This window comes from Gopherus flavomarginatus, chromosome 2, assembly GCF_025201925.1.
Source record: "Gopherus flavomarginatus isolate rGopFla2 chromosome 2, rGopFla2.mat.asm, whole genome shotgun sequence".
Taxonomy (NCBI): Eukaryota; Metazoa; Chordata; order Testudines; family Testudinidae; genus Gopherus; species Gopherus flavomarginatus.
In genome coordinates this window covers 102,284,273-102,302,028 of record NC_066618.1, presented here as the reverse complement: position 1 = coordinate 102,302,028, position 17,756 = coordinate 102,284,273, and the positions used below count along the sequence as shown (strand labels likewise).

The 17,756-nt window shown below is 42.8% G+C and overlaps 1 protein-coding gene and 1 long non-coding RNA gene across 6 annotated transcripts in view; both read left to right on the top strand.

Moving 5' to 3' along the window:
* The first annotated feature begins 408 nt into the window (after nt 1-408).
* LOC127043773 (uncharacterized) overlaps nt 409-17,756 on the top strand; it is a 489,959-nt gene continuing 472,611 nt past the window's right edge. The window contains exon 1 of the long non-coding RNA XR_007772325.1: nt 409-489. This is a non-coding gene — a long non-coding RNA (uncharacterized LOC127043773). The remainder of the gene's footprint in view (nt 490-17,756) is intronic.
* Nucleotides 14,052-17,756, top strand: part of EZH2 (enhancer of zeste 2 polycomb repressive complex 2 subunit) — an 85,238-nt gene continuing 81,533 nt past the window's right edge. For 2 of the 5 annotated variants that reach the window (XM_050937697.1, XM_050937696.1), the window contains exons 1-2: nt 14,054-14,145; nt 15,735-15,800. In XM_050937697.1, the coding sequence (XP_050793654.1) occupies nt 15,763-15,800 (38 nt within the window). In that variant the 5' untranslated portion in view covers nt 14,054-14,145; nt 15,735-15,762. Of the gene's footprint in view, nt 14,146-15,734; nt 15,801-17,756 lie in introns of those variants that run through there. The other 3 variants (XR_007772300.1, XM_050937698.1, XM_050937700.1) reach the window with 3 other exon arrangements.

The following is a 17,756-nucleotide window of genomic DNA, read 5'->3' as shown; positions in this document are numbered from 1 at the left end:
TTCTTTTCTTTGGTATTTGCATGAATATAAGTGCTGGAGTGCTTTGATTTGTATTCTTTTTGAATAAGGCTGTTTATTCAATATTTCTTTTAAGCAATTGACCCTGTATTGTATCATCTTAATACAGAGAGACCATTTGTATGTATTTTTCTTTCTTTTTATATAAAGCTTTCTTTTAAGACCTGTTGGAGTTTTTTCTTTACTTCAGGGAAATTAAGTCTGTACTCACCAGGGAATTGGTGGGAGGAAAAAATCAGGGGAGATCTGTGTGTTGGATTTGCTAGCCTGATTTTGCATTCCCTCTGGGGGAATAGGAAAGTGCTTTTGGTTTCCAGGATTGGGAACGGAGAGGGGGAGTCACTCTGTGTAGTTTCACAGAGCTTGTGTCTGTGTATCTCTCCAGGAGCACCTGGAGGGGGGAAGGGAAAAAGGATTATTTCCCTTTGTTGTGAGACTCAAGGGATTTGGGTCTTGGGGTCCCCAGGGAAGGTTTTTCAGAGGGACCAGAGTGCCCCAAAACACTCTAATTTTTTGGGGTGGTGGCAGCAAGTACCAGGTCCAAGCTGGTAACTAAGCTTGGAGGTTTTCATGCTAACCCCCATATTTTGGACGCTAAGGTCCAAATCTGGGATTAAGGTTATGACATGGTGTAGCAGTGGTGGGATATAGACAGAAGCCAGTAGGAATATTATATTTTTCTCTTCTCTGCTAAGGGCTTTTTAGCAGAGAGAAACAGTTTGGTTTTAAAAGGGAACCAGAGAGAATTTTTTTTTCTGCTCTCTCTGGCAGTTTGTGGCTTGCATGTTAAGCGAGAAACCATTAAGAGACTGTTAAGGGTCTTTTGTCACACAATAGCACTCCCATTGAGAATCATTACCAGCACTATATATATGCAAATAAAGTGGTTTTTCAGGTTTACTTAACATTGAAGATTAGCTAAAGGCACTATTGCTAGGCAGACTTCAGGAGGCAACAGAGAACCTGCAGTTCAGAAGATAAACACCGGAGGGCACCCCAACACAAGAAAACAGGAATCATGACTTCTAAGGCAAAAATTGAGGCCGAGGAGCAATTCAGAGAAGCTGAACACAGGCGACAACTGGAAATAAAACAAAAAGAAATGGAGATGAAAGAAAAGAAAGAAAGCATCAAACTGGCAGCCTTCCAAAGAGAACAGGCAGCCCAAGAGGCAGCACACAAAAGAAAACTAGAAGAAGAAGAGGTGGCCTACCGAAGGAAACAAGCAGAAGAAGAGGCGGCCCACCGCCGAGACATGGAAAAACACCAAAAAAAATGGAAAAACACCAAAAAGAAATGAAAAAACACCAAAAAGAAATGGAAAAACAACAAAAAGAAATGGAAAAAACAACAAAAAGAGAATAAAGAGAAGGAAAAACAGAGAAAACATGAACTGGAGTTGGCAAAAGCTGGGCTGCATGTGCCAGCCAACCCTAACAACCCGGCGCCAATTATTGCTCCACAGCACAGGAAATTTCCCACCTACAAGGCAGGTGATAACACCGAGGCCTTCTTGGAAAATTTTGAAAGAGCCTGTCTTGGGTACAGCATTCCCGAAGACCAGTACATGGTACAATTGGGTCGAGGAACCATAAACCCCCTACAGGCCAAGGTGGATGCTATCCAAAAGTGGCCTGTCCCACGGTCCAAGAAGCAGGTCCAATCCTTCTTAGGCTTGGCCGGATACTACAGGCGATTTGTACCACACTACAGCCAAATCGCTGCCCCACTAACCGACCTGACCAAAAAGACCCAGCCAAATGCAGTTAAGTGGACTGATGAGTGTCAAAAGGCCTTTACCCAGCTTAAGGCGATGCTCATGTCTGACCCTGTGCTCAGGGCCCTGGACTTTGACAAGCCATTCCTAGTAACCACGGATGCATCTCAGCGTGGTATAGGAGCAGTGCTCATGCAGGAAGCAACAGATCACAACTTCCATCCTGTCGTGTTTCTCAGCAAGAAACTGTCTGAGAGGAAAAGTCACTGGTCAGTCAGTGAAAAGGAATGCTATGCCATTGTGTACGCCCTGGAAAAGCTACGCCCATATGTGTGGGGACGGCGGTTCCAACTACAAACTGACCATGCTGCACTAAAGTGGCTTCATACTGCCAAGGGGAACAACAAGAAACTTCTTCGTTGGAGTTTAGCTCTCCAAGATTTTGATTTTGAAATTCAACACATCACAGGAGCTTCTAACAAAGTTGCTGATGCACTCTCCCGTGAGAGTTTCCCAGAATTCAGTAGTTAAAAAGTGTTCTTAAAATGTAGAAGTCTGTTAGTTATATACTTAGTAGTATATGTAAAGGTGCATGTGTTGTATTAATCTGTTTATTTTCAAGTTCTAGAAGGAAATCGCCGCCAGTGAGCTTCCCCACTGTCTGCAATTTGGGGGGCGTGTCATAAACAGATAGCTAAGGGTTAATGTCTCTTTCACCTGAAGCACCTGACCAGAGGACCAATCAGGAAACCGGATTTTTTCAACTCTGTGTGGAGGGAATTTAGTGTCTGAGTCTTTTGTCTGTCTGCCTGCTTTCTCTGAGCTTTGGAGAAGTAGTTTCTACTTTCTAGTCTTCTGTTTCTAAGTGTAAGGACAAAGAGATCAGATAGTAAGTTATATGGTTTCTTTTCTTTGGTATTTGCATGAATATAAGTGCTGGAGTGCTTTGATTTGTATTCTTTTTGAATAAGGCTGTTTATTCAATATTTCTTTTAAGCAATTGACCCTGTATTGTATCATCTTAATACAGAGAGACCATTTGTATGTATTTTTCTTTCTTTTTATATAAAGCTTTCTTTTAAGACCTGTTGGAGTTTTTTCTTTACTTCAGGGAAATTAAGTCTGTACTCACCAGGGAATTGGTGGGAGGAAAAAATCAGGGGAGATCTGTGTGTTGGATTTGCTAGCCTGATTTTGCATTCCCTCTGGGGGAATAGGAAAGTGCTTTTGGTTTCCAGGATTGGGAACGGAGAGGGGGAGTCACTCTGTGTAGTTTCACAGAGCTTGTGTCTGTGTATCTCTCCAGGAGCACCTGGAGGGGGGAAGGGAAAAAGGATTATTTCCCTTTGTTGTGAGACTCAAGGGATTTGGGTCTTGGAGTCCCCAGGGAAGGTTTTTCAGAGGAACCAGAGTGCCCCAAAACACTCTAATTTTTTGGGTGGTGGCAGCAAGTACCAGGTCCAAGCTGGTAACTAAGCTTGGAGGTTTTCATGCTAACCCCCATATTTTGGATGCTAAGGTCCAAATCTGGGACTAAGGTTATGACAAAAGCGCAACGGAGTGTTGTTCTTTTAAGACTTCTGAAAGTATGCTCCACATCTTGTCCCTCTCAGCTTTTGGAAGGCACTTCAGATTCTTGAACCTTGGGTAGAGTGCTGTAGCTACAGTATCTTTAGAAATCTCACATTGGTGCCTTCTTTGCATTTTGTCAAATCTTCTGTGGTAGTGTTCTTAAAATGAACATTTGCTGGGTCATCATCAGAGACTGCTATTACATGAAATATCTGGCAGAATATGGGTAAACAGCAGGGGACATACAATTCTCCCCCAAGGAGTTCAATCACAAATGTAATTAATGCATTATTTTTTTAACGAGCATCATCAGCATGGAAGCATGTCCTATGGAATGGTGGCAGAAGCATGAAGCAGCATACAAATGTTTAGCATATCTGGCATGTAAATACCTTGCAATGCCAGCTACAAAATTTCCATGCAAGAGGTAGGACTGAGTGGACTTGTAGGCTCTGAAGTTTTACATTGTTTTGTTTTTGTGTGCAATTATGTAACCAAAAATTTTTTTTTTAAATTGACATTTGTAGGTTGCATTTTCACAGCATAGAGATTTCAATACAGTACTTATATGAGGTGAATTGAAATATACTATTTCTTTTGTTTATTATTTTTACAGTGCAAAAATACATTTTGATTTCAATTACAACACAGAATACAATATATATGAAAATGTAGACAAACATCCAATATATTTAATACATTTCAATTGGCATTCTATTGTTTAACAGTGCGATTAAAATGGCAAGTAATTACGATAAATGTTTTTAATCGAGATTAATTTTTTTAGTTAATCACGTGAGTTAACTGCACTAATCGACAGCCCTAGTTTTGGAAGAATACAATCATTTTTTTTCCCAACTTGACCCTGCTTTTATCAAGGATATTTCTTAAAAGTATATGAGATTATGTTCTTTAGAGTATACTATATTGTCCTCAGAAACACTTAACAGGGAATTAAATCCATTTTTAAAACGTGGAGATTCTTGAATAGCACCAGAGACTGCAAGTCACATTTTTCAATTTCATCAAATTTGTGCTGTCAAGCAATATTCACATTATTAGCTTTATGTGTGCCCTAGATTTTGAGTCTGTGAGTACATATATATGGAAATAAGTGACCATGATTACATATTTTAAGCACTATTTAGGTCAATGTAACTACTAAAATTTCTTAAATTGTCCAGCCTATTCTAGGCTTTAAACATACCTTTACAGAAAAAAAAGGGAGAGACTAGAAATAAATAACAACGGGGGGGGGGGGGAGGGAAGGAAGGTTGAGGCGGGGAACAAGATGCTAAGAGTGGAGCATTGTGTAGAGAAAATTCCAAAAAGGTGAGTGTAGTGACTGGACATACGGAGAGTGCACAGAGGAGTGAGATATTGGACAGAGAAGGGAGGTTTCACACAAGCACTCTGTGATAAAGTCTTTATCTTTAAATGCATTTTTAAACTTTACTAGTTAAAGAGACATTCTGCAATCAGATAAGATTGAAAAATTTGCCTTCTACCAATGAATTTTTTAATCCTAGCCCCCTGGCTCCTAACTGAAAGAGTAATTTGATTTTTGTCACCATAGCCCAGCCCTGTTTATCTAGATTTGATTCCCTCAGGCTGAAGGGAGGCCAACAATCAAAGATCTGAGGAAACAATCATTTGCATTCTTGAAGGTTGCACATCCTTTTCAATGAATGGAACATCCAACTTCACCAGATAGGCACATTTGCTGAATATTTCTGCTAGTAAGGAACAATTACTGACATTTAAATGCTTATTCTTAAACTTTCATGTTAATAAATCACTGAACTAATGGGGGCAATTCACAAAATATACTGGTTTAGTCTGTGTCTTCAAATTGCAGGTATGTGTGACAAGGAGATGAGATGAAGGCTAGTTTTCAAAAGAATGGGTTATTTTTGTTCTACAAATTCAGGAATCCATGAGACTGCAAAATAAATAGCAAAAGATCCTTTCAAAACAAAACTATGCATACTTTAAAAAGCTTACTTTAGAAAGTTACCTGAATCTGGCTTTTAAAGTCAAAATCATTTCCTAATTAAAATGGGTGGGAGTCAATTTCTTCCTTTCACAGCTGACTTCACACCTTAAAATGCATGACCCTACCCAGTAAGCTTTATCTCTTATAAAATTAACAATGTTAATTTGAAAGGGAATTCAGTTCCATTGTTTTTGTTACAAGTTGAAGTGATACTTACATCAGAAGCAAAAATACTGGAGTTTTCTTTTAAATCCCATAATTTTAAATCAAAAATCTATTATCCTCTATTTGCTGCAACGGCTTAATTTTAGAGTAAATTTCTGTGTATTGCTCTCAGTTCCACCTTTGCTGTGCAACCCTTTTCCTCCAACAGAAGGTTTTGTAGTTAAATTTTCTCTGAACTCTCTGTACAAGAGCCTACAGGTGAACTGGTCCAGGATACTAAAAGCATCTTGGCCTGTCTGCTAATTTCTCTGAATAAAATATGTTATGTACCTATATTATGAGACGAGTAATCATTTAGAGGCCTGATAGCTTGTATAGCACTAGGGGATTAACCTAATCCCATCGGAAAACTGAGAACCAGCTGCTTGTGATATCAGCTACATGAGACTCACATAGGCCCTCAAATTGCATGGACAGGTGGGAATTCTGATGTAACACCACAGGGCTAAAGCCCTGTAGTGCATTAGCTATGTAATCATTGTATCTTTTATTTTCTTCCTCTGTGTACTGCAAACAGTGTGTCTATGCTTGATTTTTTAGTTGTGTTTACTTTCCCAGTATGATAATCAATTCAGTGAACACACACTGTGCCGTCTCATGGAGACTTTAGTTGTCTTTGTTTTAAGTTCTCTTCATCGAAACTAAATGTCATTGTGACTAAAATTATGTTTGTACTTTGTGTCTGGAAAAAACATAACTGTACAATTATGATTATTAAATTAACTTCTAAAGAAAAACATACGGTCTGTGAAAATATAGAAGATACAGAATTAACTTTTGAAACTATGTATAAGGTTGCATTTCCTTTAGGGAAAATAATACCAAGTAATATTTGAATGGACAAACAAACATTTGAAACAGAAACATTATTTTGTAAAGGAAAATTGATTTTGAAATTTATAATTTTGTAAAAACTTTCACCTATTAAAAGTATATTATTAAATTGATTACCAAAGTTAGTGCACTTAATGAAATAAAGATTATTTTTAAATGATTTGAAGATTATAAAAACAGTTAGAGGTTGGGTTGTGTGGGAGGGGAAAGAATGTATACTGCCTTTCACCTTGTAAACATGATAGTTGTGGATTGGATTAAGATAATGCTGTTATTGGTTTAGGCCCCCATCCTGCCATCAGTTCTACACAGACAAACACAACCGTGAGAGCAGAGTCACAGTGAATTCATGTGGATTTGGTTGCCAGATTTGGGCCACGAAATCTTATTGCTCAAATTGTCATTGATGGTTTATTGATTTAATAGAATTACAAAACACCAGTTTCTGAAAAAGGGACCAATAACTTCACAGGGAAGATTCACTTTTGCAGCTGAGACATAAATTGACGTGTTTAAAGACCAGCATATCCGAAAATGTGTAGAGCAGTACTATGAACTAAATGATTGGTGTATCTGGAACACACTCGCCAGTACAGATACACAGAGCAGCTTATTTAGATTGCTACATCCATAGGCTGCCTACTGTACAAAATAATGTCATTATTATGAATGCCTGAGAGATGTTGGATGCATATAAAAAGTGGGAGCAGCTGGTGTTAATGTTGATAAATACAAAGTGGACCTGATCCTACTCCAATTGAACTAATGGGAACTTTGCAATCAACTTCAATAGGAGAACTGGACCTAGCGTGTTTCAAGTCGACTAGGTTGCACCTTGTTATAAACCCACCAGAAAAAGAAAATAAATAAACTCAGCTTTGGTCTTTAGTCACAGCTGGATCTCAAAGCAGTCAGCAGGGTCTGTGACATAATCCACAAGGCAGTGACTTAAACAATGTGTGTTTCCTCATAAGAGCAATAGCATGAGGTATGAACTCCTGCTGTCAGTCATCACATCAGGGGTGGAGCTAGCCTACATTGCTCCCTGCTAGCCAGGCAGGAAGCACTTTCAAGCTAAGGCTGTTCCCCCAAACAGAGATATTACCTAAGACCCTCTGTGCAGAGATCAGTAGTGAAATTATTAGATGAATAATTATAAACATACTGCTGTAGAGAACAATCTACGTTTTAAAATTTTTGATTTACTTTGACATTACAGTATTTCTTTGTGAAAGTACCTCCAGATGTTAATATCGCTTTACAAAATTGTACTCCTCTACACTCAGGTGTGTGCAACTTAACAATAACAAAAAAAGTGAAGACATGGTATCTGTATGCTCCTCTGTAAATGATCACAAATAATTTTTTGTGTTTTTTTTTCAAAACAGTTGGTTTTTATGGCCATGTGCATTTGTGAGAAGTCTCTCTTATTCCTCATGTCTAATCAACAACATTCAGCAGTAATATTTTATTCACATATTCAAATATAAACAGAGATGTTTCATTGGTGTTTTTGGACCCAATCCTGATAGTATTGAAGCCATTTTGAATTTTGTCATTGATGTCAAGGGGAACAGGATCTGGCCCTTTAATACTCAATATTTTATATAAAATTGATTATGTGATTGATAGAAAAAAGAAAAAAATGTTTTAAACAATTCCAGAAGGCTGCCATTTCCCATTCTGATTTTCTCCAGATTCTGATTTTATTGACATTGTCATTTAATTTATAAATGTCTTCGAACTTAAACATTTTTGAAAATGTACTACTTTTACATAGTTTTATCTTGATAGAGTTTTTAAAAACTAAAATTCAAAGAATAACTCCTCAAAATATCAAAGTTCAAATTCTTGTCAGACATTTCCTTAGTAATTGTTACATTGTGAGTGTCTTGTAGATGTTTTTTTTTTTGTGAAGTAGATTCTTAGCTAAACAAATATTCATCCACCATGAAAATAAGTTAGAAACAAAAAAGCCACTTGGGTGGCTCTGCTGAGTGCAAAACAGCTGCCAACATTCTGTTGGTTGTTTGAAACTGACTGGGAGGGTGATCAGAAAGTCTGCTTGGATTTTTTTCCAATTGTTTTCAAATACAATTTAACATTTTAAGACTTTAGAACTGAATTCAAATGGAAAGATTCTTTTATTCAAAACCAGAAACAAATAACTCCTCCCCTCACCCCCCCAAAAGCCAGATCTTTCAGAGTGTTTGGTAATATTTAATTTCCTAATCAGCACTAGTTGCTTTCAAAAAGTAATGGGCACACAAATCATTCCATTCAAGTGCAGATAGAAAAGTAGAATGACATCTGTGCTGAGATGAGATCCAATGCACAGTACATATACTGTAATATTAATGTACTGAATCATGTGACTAAGCCAATTACAATCCATTATTTTAAAACTTATTCAATAATGACTACTTATACCTCCTAACTGAAAACAAAACTAAAAAGTGATCATGAAATAAAATTCTGACAATCAAAATAAAGTATACATTCTAAACAGTAAAGGAATGTGGTAGCCATCTTGAATTTGGCAGCCATCTTGGGGTAGTTTTAAATAACTTCATATCCAGGAGTAATAAATAAATCACATTTTACAAATGTGAAAGTTTTGGTGGTTTTAAAGCTGAACAACAACTTTTGAAATTGTCAGTCATTGTCAGGAATTCAAAGAAAGATAGGGCAATCTGTCACTGACATGTTACTATGAGAAGAAATTAGTTCAAATATTGTTGAACTCTATGCTTGCAAAAAAAGTTGTTAAAATTAAACTAAACCTAGTATAAACCTGCTTACAAGATAATGAGCTAAAGACAGGATATAAAATCAGTGTTGCCAACTCTTGTGATTTTACTGAATGTCTCATGCTGTTTGGTATTTTTCTTAAAGGCCCAACTGCTGGTTGGAATCATGTGATTGCATAATAAACTCGACTTTTTTTTTAAAGTATATTTCTAGCCCTCATGGTTATAGAAAATAAAATTTGAAGCAGCTATAAGGGAAATAAAAAGCACCTAAAATGTAGTATTTAAAATAAAAGGATGATTTTAAACCACGCTTGTGCTTTTGAGGGCTTGACTCATGATTTATTATATTACATTATATTATATTTTATATTATAGTGGCACCTAGGAGCTCCAACATGGACCATGGATCTCATTATGCTAGCCACTGTACAAACAGAACCAGAAGACAGTCTTTGCCCCAAGGAGTCTACAATCTAAGTATAAGACAAGAGACAACTGGTGGATACAGAAAGACAGACAAACAATGGAGCACAAGAAAACAATGACACAGTGTTGGTCAATATGATAGGTTGTGATCTCAGAACACCATCTGCTTAATTCTTAACTCTTAAAGGAGTTTTAAGAAGGGATTTATAGCTTAATAGACTGCAAGGCCAGAAGGGACCTCTGATCTACAAGCCATAGAACTTCCCCAAAATAATTCCAAGAGCAGAGATGCACAAACTTTTTGGGCCGAGGGCCACATCTGGGTGGGAAAATAATATGCAGAGCTGGGACAGGGGGTTGGGGTGTGGGAGGGAGTGTGTGATGTGGGAGGGGGTGTGGTGTGCAGAAAGGGGCTCAAGACAAGGGATTGGGGCAGAGGAGGGGTGCGGGCTGTATGAGGGGGCTCGGGGAAGGGCGTTGCAGTGCAGGAGGGGTGCAGGGTGCAGCAGGGGGCTCAGGGCAGGGGGTTGGGGTGCACAGGGGTGCAGAGTGCAGCAGGGAGCTCAGGGCAGGGGATTGGGGTGCAGGAGGGGTGTGGGATGTACAAGGGGGCTCAGGGCAGGGAGTTGGGGTGTGAGGTGCAGGCAGGGGGCTTAGGGCAGGTTGTTGGGTGGTGGGGTACAGGAGGGGTTCGAGCTCCTTCCCCGCTTACCTCAAGCGGCTCCAGGGTGGTAGCGGCACGCACTGGGGCCAGGGCAGGCTCCCTGCATGCCTGCACTGTCCCCGGCCGCGCGCCGCTCCAAGAAGCACTGCGGCCCCTGGGGGTGGGGGGGGGGTGGAGGGCTCTACGTGCACTGCCCTTGCCCACACCTCCTGATACCTCCCCACAAGCTCCCATTCGCCATGATTCCCTGTTCCCAGCCAATGGAAGCTCCAGAAGGCGGTGCCTGGAGGCAAGGGCAACGCAGGGACATGGTGCTGGTGGCGCTGTGGGCCGAATCCAAAGCCCTGAGGGGCCGGATCCGGCCCACAGGCCGTAGTTTGCCCACCCAGTCCTAGAGCATACCTTTTAGTGAAACATCCAATCTTGGTTTTAAAATTGCCAGAGATACAGAATCCACCGAGACCTGTAGTAAATTGTTCTAATCGTTAATTACCTTCACTGTTAAAAATTTCCAGTATGAATTTGTCTAGCTTCAACTTCCAGCCATTGGATCAAGGTATAGTACCATTCTATGCTCAGTTGAAAAGCCCATTATCAAATATTTCTTGTTCTCCATGTGGATAGTTATAGACTATAACCAAGTTACCCCTTACTTGTTTCTTTGTTGAACTAAACAGATGGCCTCCAGGAGATCAATCATTGTAAATCATGTTTTCTGATCCTTTAATCATTTTTGTGGCTCTTCTCTGAACCCTCTCCAGTTTATCAATGTCAATATTTAAAGGAGAATATTGAGGTACCTTAAAATTCTAGGGTTTTTTTTGTAGATAATGGAGGTGTGTGTGTGCCCAAATTCATGTCCAAGAGGGTGCTGCTGAAGGGCTCGCTGTGTGCTGCTCAGTCCCTAGTTGGCATAGTGGGGGCAGTTCTGCAGGACAGAGGCTGGGTGAGAGGCATGCTCTGCACGCCCGGGAACACGATGGGTGGAGGGAGGGGGACATCTCAATATCAGCTTCTGCCTGGCTTTGCATAGCGGAACAGGAGCCAGGCGCTCAGTGCCAAACAGCGTGGCCAGCTGCGGCTCCAAGGAAGAGGGTGGTGAGAAGGAGAGGCAAAGTGGTGGCTGCAGATGGCAGTGCCACAGGACAGTGGGGGGAGGAGGGACAGCAAACTTCACCCCAATGTGGTACAAAACTTGCAAGGGGAGTCCCCCTGCCCTCCCTAAATGTGGCGCCTGCTGACATCATTGTCAATAAGAAATATCCTAAAGTGAATGAGAGATTATAAGTATAGTGACGATAGGCTTTGAAGGGCCTGGAAAATGAAGACAAGAAGCTTATATTTGTTGTAATGGCAAAAGGGGAGCCAGCAGAAGGACACAAAGAGAGGGGTAACATGGTCAAAGTGCCAAGCTAGGACAGAGGTGGGCAAACTACGGCCTGTGGGCTGGATCTGGCCTGTCAGGGATTGCTACCCCTGTGGTACCACAGGCCCCATGCCGCTCCTGGAAGTGGCCAGCACCATGTCCCTGCAGCCCAACAGGTTGGGGGGGCATCACGCTTTGCACACTGCCATTGCCTGCAGGTACCACCCCCTGCAGCTCCCATTGGCCAGGAATGGGGAACCGCAGCCACTGGGAGCTTTGGGGGCAGAACCTGCAGGTGAGGGCAGTGCACGGAGCTCTGCCCCCCCTCACTGAAGAGCCACAAGGACGTGGTGCCTGCCGCTTCAGGGCCAGGGCAGGCAGGCATTCTGCCTGAGACCCGCTGTGTGCCGCTGTCACCCTAGAGCCACTCCAGGTAAGCGGCGCCAGGCCAGAGCACACACCCTGAACTCCTCCTGCACCCCACACCCCAACCCCCACTGCACGCCTCCTACACCCCAACCCCCTGCTCTGAGCCTTCTCATATACCTCACACCCCAACCCCTGAGCCCCTTCCTGCACACCACACCACACCCCACACTCCCTCCCATACCCCAACCCCTAGCCCCAGCCCTACATTCATGGCCCTGCATACAATTTCCCAACCCAGATGTGGCCCTCGAGCCAAAAAGTTTGCCCACCCCTGAGCTAGGAAAATGACCTTCACAGCAGTATTTTGAATTGATATGAATGGGGCAAGATTGTATTTGTCAAGGCCAGAGAAGAGATGTTGCAGTAATTGAGATGAAAGATGATGAGAGCCTAGACAAGAATTTTATAGTTATTTATTATTTGATTCTCATAATACCTAGGATTCCCAGTTGTGGACCAGACCCTATTGTGTGAGGCACTGTACACACAGAGAACAAAAAGTTGGTCCCTTCCCCAAGTGCTTGCATGGATGGATTGGAAAGGAGGTGATGCAGAAAGCATCAGCTAGATTTAAACACAGCCTGGATGTGACGTTCTAGAGAGGGTAAGTTAAAGCTGAAGACCAGATTATGGGTCTGAGTGATGGGGAAGGTAGCGCCATTGCAAGGGGTTGGCAATACCCGCAGAGAGGATATAATTAAAACCCCATGATCGAGCAGTGAGGTGGACCATACATCTTGCTGGTGCTATGATTTTTGTGTTTTGTTAACATGTGAGGGGAGGACCTGGTGGGCTGTGGTTCACAGGCAGAGAGCACCACATAGAAGAAGGTGTGGACAGAACGTATAGAAGACAGAAAGGAGTGGTTATCTATATGGTTTAGGTCAGTGGTCCCCAACCTTTTTCGTCTGGTGGGCGCCAGACGAGCCACGGAGAACTGTGGCGGTGGACAAGTATCCACCAAAATGCCAACAAGCTGCGTCATCCACAGGTGTCACCGCTGAAATGCCAAGCATCATCATCCAGAGGCATTGCCACCGAAATGCTGCCGAAAATCAGTGGCATTTTGGTGGCAACGCTTCTGGATGACACAGCTTGTCAGCAGAATTTTGGCGGATGCTTGTTCGCCAGACAGTACATGGGCACAATCAGATGCCCCGTTAGGCACCATGGTGCCCGTGGGCACCGCGTTGGGGACCCCTGGTTTAGGTGAAGGACAGAGCAGAGATGACAGGAGGTAAGGGGCCCATCTACCCTAGGCAACTTTTTGATCAGCCAGGCCATATCCACACGCACTAGAGGCCTGGCACAGATGCAGTTTTGAATGGCTTGACCCATTTTTACTGAAGTCAGCTGCTTCTGGAAGCTGGCTCAGTCACGGCAGGTCCGGCAGGTCCGGCTGCCTTCCAGGGAGCTACACGGCGGCTCCACAATTGGTTTAGCCGAGCTCATTTGGGAACTGGTTCAGCGAAGCCAAGGTCAGAGGCGGGGCTGTGATCGATGCAGGGCGGAGCGCGCCAAGCCCTGGACTGCCCGCCTGAGAGTGGGAAGCAACAGGCAGCAGGGAGGGACGCGGGGCTGCTGAGCTCCCCGCGCCTCCCTCCCGCGCGCGCAGAAGCATGACAGTTAAAACCGTTACAGCTCCCAATTTCGAACTGATTCAAACTCTCAGCAGCGCCGAAGAGGGCGGCCCCTCCGTTCCCGGGCTCGGCGGGCGCTTCCCCTTTCAGCAAACCCCCACGCTCCTCACCCGCAGCCAAGGCGGCTTCCAGGCTTTCCCTCCCCGCGCGCCCCGATTCCCTCGCCCAAGGGGACTCAGGAGCGCGCAACGACTAACAGAGGAGGACAGAACTCGCCATCACCCCAGCCAGCGCGAGAACAAAGAGAGCCCTTCCACCCCCTCCCCCCCCCGCACGTGGGGAGCGAACTCCCCGCCCCCGGCTCCGCCTCTAGCCGCTGCCGATTGGCTCAGGGGGCCCCTTCACGTCCATCCAATCGGGGCGGTGCTTGGTTCTCGCCAATGAGCGCGCTGCCGATTGGGCCGCCGGGTTTGGCGCTCGGTCCGGGAGGGTGAATCCGGCGGCCGGAGGCAGAGTGGAGCGGAGCGGGGACCCGGAGGCGGCAGCACCGGCGGGGGTTGGGGTGGTGAGTGAGCGCCCCACCGGCACCGCGCGGGCGGGAGCCGTTATTATAACCGGCGCCCTTTATACTGTGGGAGGCGGCGGGAGGAGTGGGGGGAGCACAATGAGTAGTGGGGGCCCCAGCCGCGAGGAAACTCACCCCCCCTCCCCGGGGAACAGGGTGGCGGGCCGCGGGGGGAAGCGGCCGGCGGCGGGACACGCTCTGCCGGCCGGTGACAGCTGACGAGAAACACGGAGCGTGAAGCGCCCTTTGTCTAAGTTGGCTCTGCCCACCCTGGCGGAGGGGTCCCCCCTGGACCGACCCGGCTGAGACAAAGGCGGGACTAGAGCCGCGGGCTTGGGACCGCTTTGGACCCCTAGTCAGAGCGGGCGCCTTGGGGGATACGTCTGTGATTCTCCTCCTCAGACCTCCCCGTTGACTTCAGGCTAGTGGCGGGTGCAGGGGCAGTTTGACCGAGGGGACGCCCCCCGCTCCCTCTTCAGTCCCCCTCAAAAGGGGAACGAGGTTTTAAATCCCCTGATTGAAACGCCACAAAATCCTTCGTTCCCTGAGGATGAGACGGGAAAAAATACAATTAACCTCCCCAAACGAGGGGGCCTCCCTGCTACGGGGAGAGGTTTGGGCACTTGAGTCTCATGTGCTCTTAGATAGTCTCCCGGAAGCTGATGTTCAATGCGGAGCTGTCTGTGGGTTGTTCCTTCTTTTGCTGTTTCACACGAGTTGCCGCTCTTGATTCTCCACTTTCCTCCTCCCTTCTCTTTATATGAAAATCCTGGGTGCAGGAAGGATGTTAAATGCAAAGGCAGTGGGGATGGTATTACTGGCAAACCTGCCCAAAGGCAACTCGAGTGAACTTCTAAGGACAGTAGTGGGTCCCTGTCTTCCCCAGCATTGCATGGCATTTCGCAAGTTCAGATAGGCTGGCGACTGTGATTCTAGAACAAAGTGTGTTGAACATGAGGCATACTCTTACTAAAAGCATGGTTTGTCTTGAGTCATTTTGGTAGGTGTAAGGGGGTGGTGATGGAAAGCAAGTGCTGCCTTTTTATTACAATTGTAAGATCGAAAGAGTGACAAATATGACAAAATAAGATTGTTGCGTGATCTGGTATTATTTTGAAGTGTTTGATATTAACAGTTGCCTACAGTGATTCAGAAGTTATTGGGAGTGAGAAGGAGAAAAAAAGCTTGTAGGTGTGTTTATGTAAATTAATTTGGGTTTTGTTCCAGTGGCTTCTCTCTTCTTGTTCTGGAATACCATCCACATTGTTCTGGAGTGGGAACAATACAATATAGAGCTAGAGAGTTGGGAGTTCAAATCTCTCTTCTCTTCCATCTCAGAAATTAAGTCATTGGAGACTTCATTTTTATATTTGAATTTCACTAATACATCTTTTGTGCTACTTCACTGAATGGTGTTGTATACAAATGTATCACTATATAAACGTACAGGGATTAAAATACGTAGTGAGAATTCTATCGAATTTCTAAACTGGGATTTCCATATTGATTTCTAGGGTGTAATGCTTTCTAGAATCTGAATGTAATTTGTAAGAGTTAATTAAAAGGCCACTCTTTCTGTTTATCCCAAGTGTCCATATCAAATTGGGAGCCTCTGGAATGTTTATTTGTGGTAACCAGAAAGCATGTTGTGAAGGGTGAGTACTTGTATGCATTGTACTGTAAGTACTTTCAATGTGGTCTGTTAAAATTTGAATACGCAAGACCTGCTGATACCTCATGAGCAACTCTGCAATATAGCACACTTACTTGTGTTTTTCCTGCAGTATTTTAGTGTGGAATCTTGCATGTAAATAGGCTTTTTAATAAAAAGTTCAGCTGTTTTCTTATGTGCTTTTTTGTGCTTAACTGTTGTGAAGATGATTGTGACATCAAATAAAGGGTTGTATCTTTAAATAATAAGACAGATTCTTAAGAAACATAAATCCTGTTTTCACAAAAAATGTCCCTAGTAATTAGAGGGCAGTGATGGAAGTTTCTACTTAAACTTTTTTTTTTTAAAAAGCTTTACATGAGGTGTCAACAATTGTCTTAGAACTATGCCATATTCAAGATCCCAGTTTTCGTTAATAGAAATCTGTAGGATTTGGGTTTCTCACAGGGATATTAAAATATAGCTGTACTCCAAAAAGTGACTTTATGGAATTCCACTTTATCACTGACTTGCAAATCAAATTTGCGTAGTTTATCCAATCTATCTAAACCCCACACTGTAAACTGAGGCTGGGAACTTGAAGGTCAAGCTGTTTTCTTTTCTGTCTCTCACTAGAACTACTAAAGACTTCAACTGGAATTTAGTTAGCAAGGTTGAGAATAGAAACCAGTTCTCTCTGATAATATTACAAAGCAAGGAAGACTGAAATATAGTGCCCATTACATCATTACAGTTAGGCAGTGTATATACTAAGATTTAAAGGTTCTCACTATTGTGTTCTAATTTTTTGTCATAGACAAGGCAATGTAGACTTCAGCAACACTAGACTGAAAACATGTTAAATCTTTAAATCCTAGTCTAGACATTACTGTAAATACTCAGAAAGTAGATCTCTTGAATTTGAAGGTGTTGCCATATTTAGTGTTTTTTGTCGGATTCTAAGATTTAATTTGCAAACATCTGAAGTGTTTAGGCTTTCTGGTTGTGAAGATAACCTTCTGTGTAAAAAAACAATGTTCTTAAGTCCTCATCTAGCCAGACAAACGCAGGTGTTAAAGTGAACAAAATTAGGCTTTAAAGTTAACAATTTCCAAGCTGATTGTACTTGTCTAGTGTGGCTGGACATATATTGACTTTCCAACATGTCAAGAAGCTAAGCTATAAGTCTCAAACATTATTATTGTATTATGGTGATTGCTAGGAACCCTAGTGATAGACCAGGACCTTATGGTGCTAGGCACTATACAAACTGACCCTTTCCCAGTGAGCTTACGGTATATAATAAATATTTGATATTTCAGTTGGTAAATTTTAAAAACTAGGGAAAGTGTTTTTATTATTAGATACTGCTGCATTCCCATGGTGCAATTAGAGCATTATTGTGGATTTTTTAATAAGAATTGTTGCAGTAGTAGTAAAGAGGATAACTTTTTAATAGAGGTTTGCTTGCATAATGCATAAATAGCATCATGGGACACTTCACAGCTAATTATAATCTACATATGTAAATAAAAGGAAATAATAGGTTACAGGTAGCATTTATAGATATTATGACACATAGATAGAATGATTGAGCATGAGGAAATAAATAGGCAAGAAGGATTTGAAAAGATGGAGTCTGCTAGGCTTTCTTTACAAACTTTTGCCCACCCAGGCAAAAATTTGTTTACTAGCTCTTATAAGGATGGAATGGGCAGAGAGTGAGTTTAGGTAAGCTCCTTTTTGAAGGGCCTCATTAGGCACCAAGACAGTGTCTGCACTAGAAAACTGAACCACTGTTAATTAAAACAGGGGGACAGAATCTGTTTAAACACGTGTTTCAGGGTGTCCATAGTAGCTACTCTAATTTGGGTTCTGATGAGATGCAGTTTTGCCCTGTGTCCACACTAGCAGTGTTCTAAACAGTTTCATACGCAGTGTAACTGTCCCAGAGGTCCTG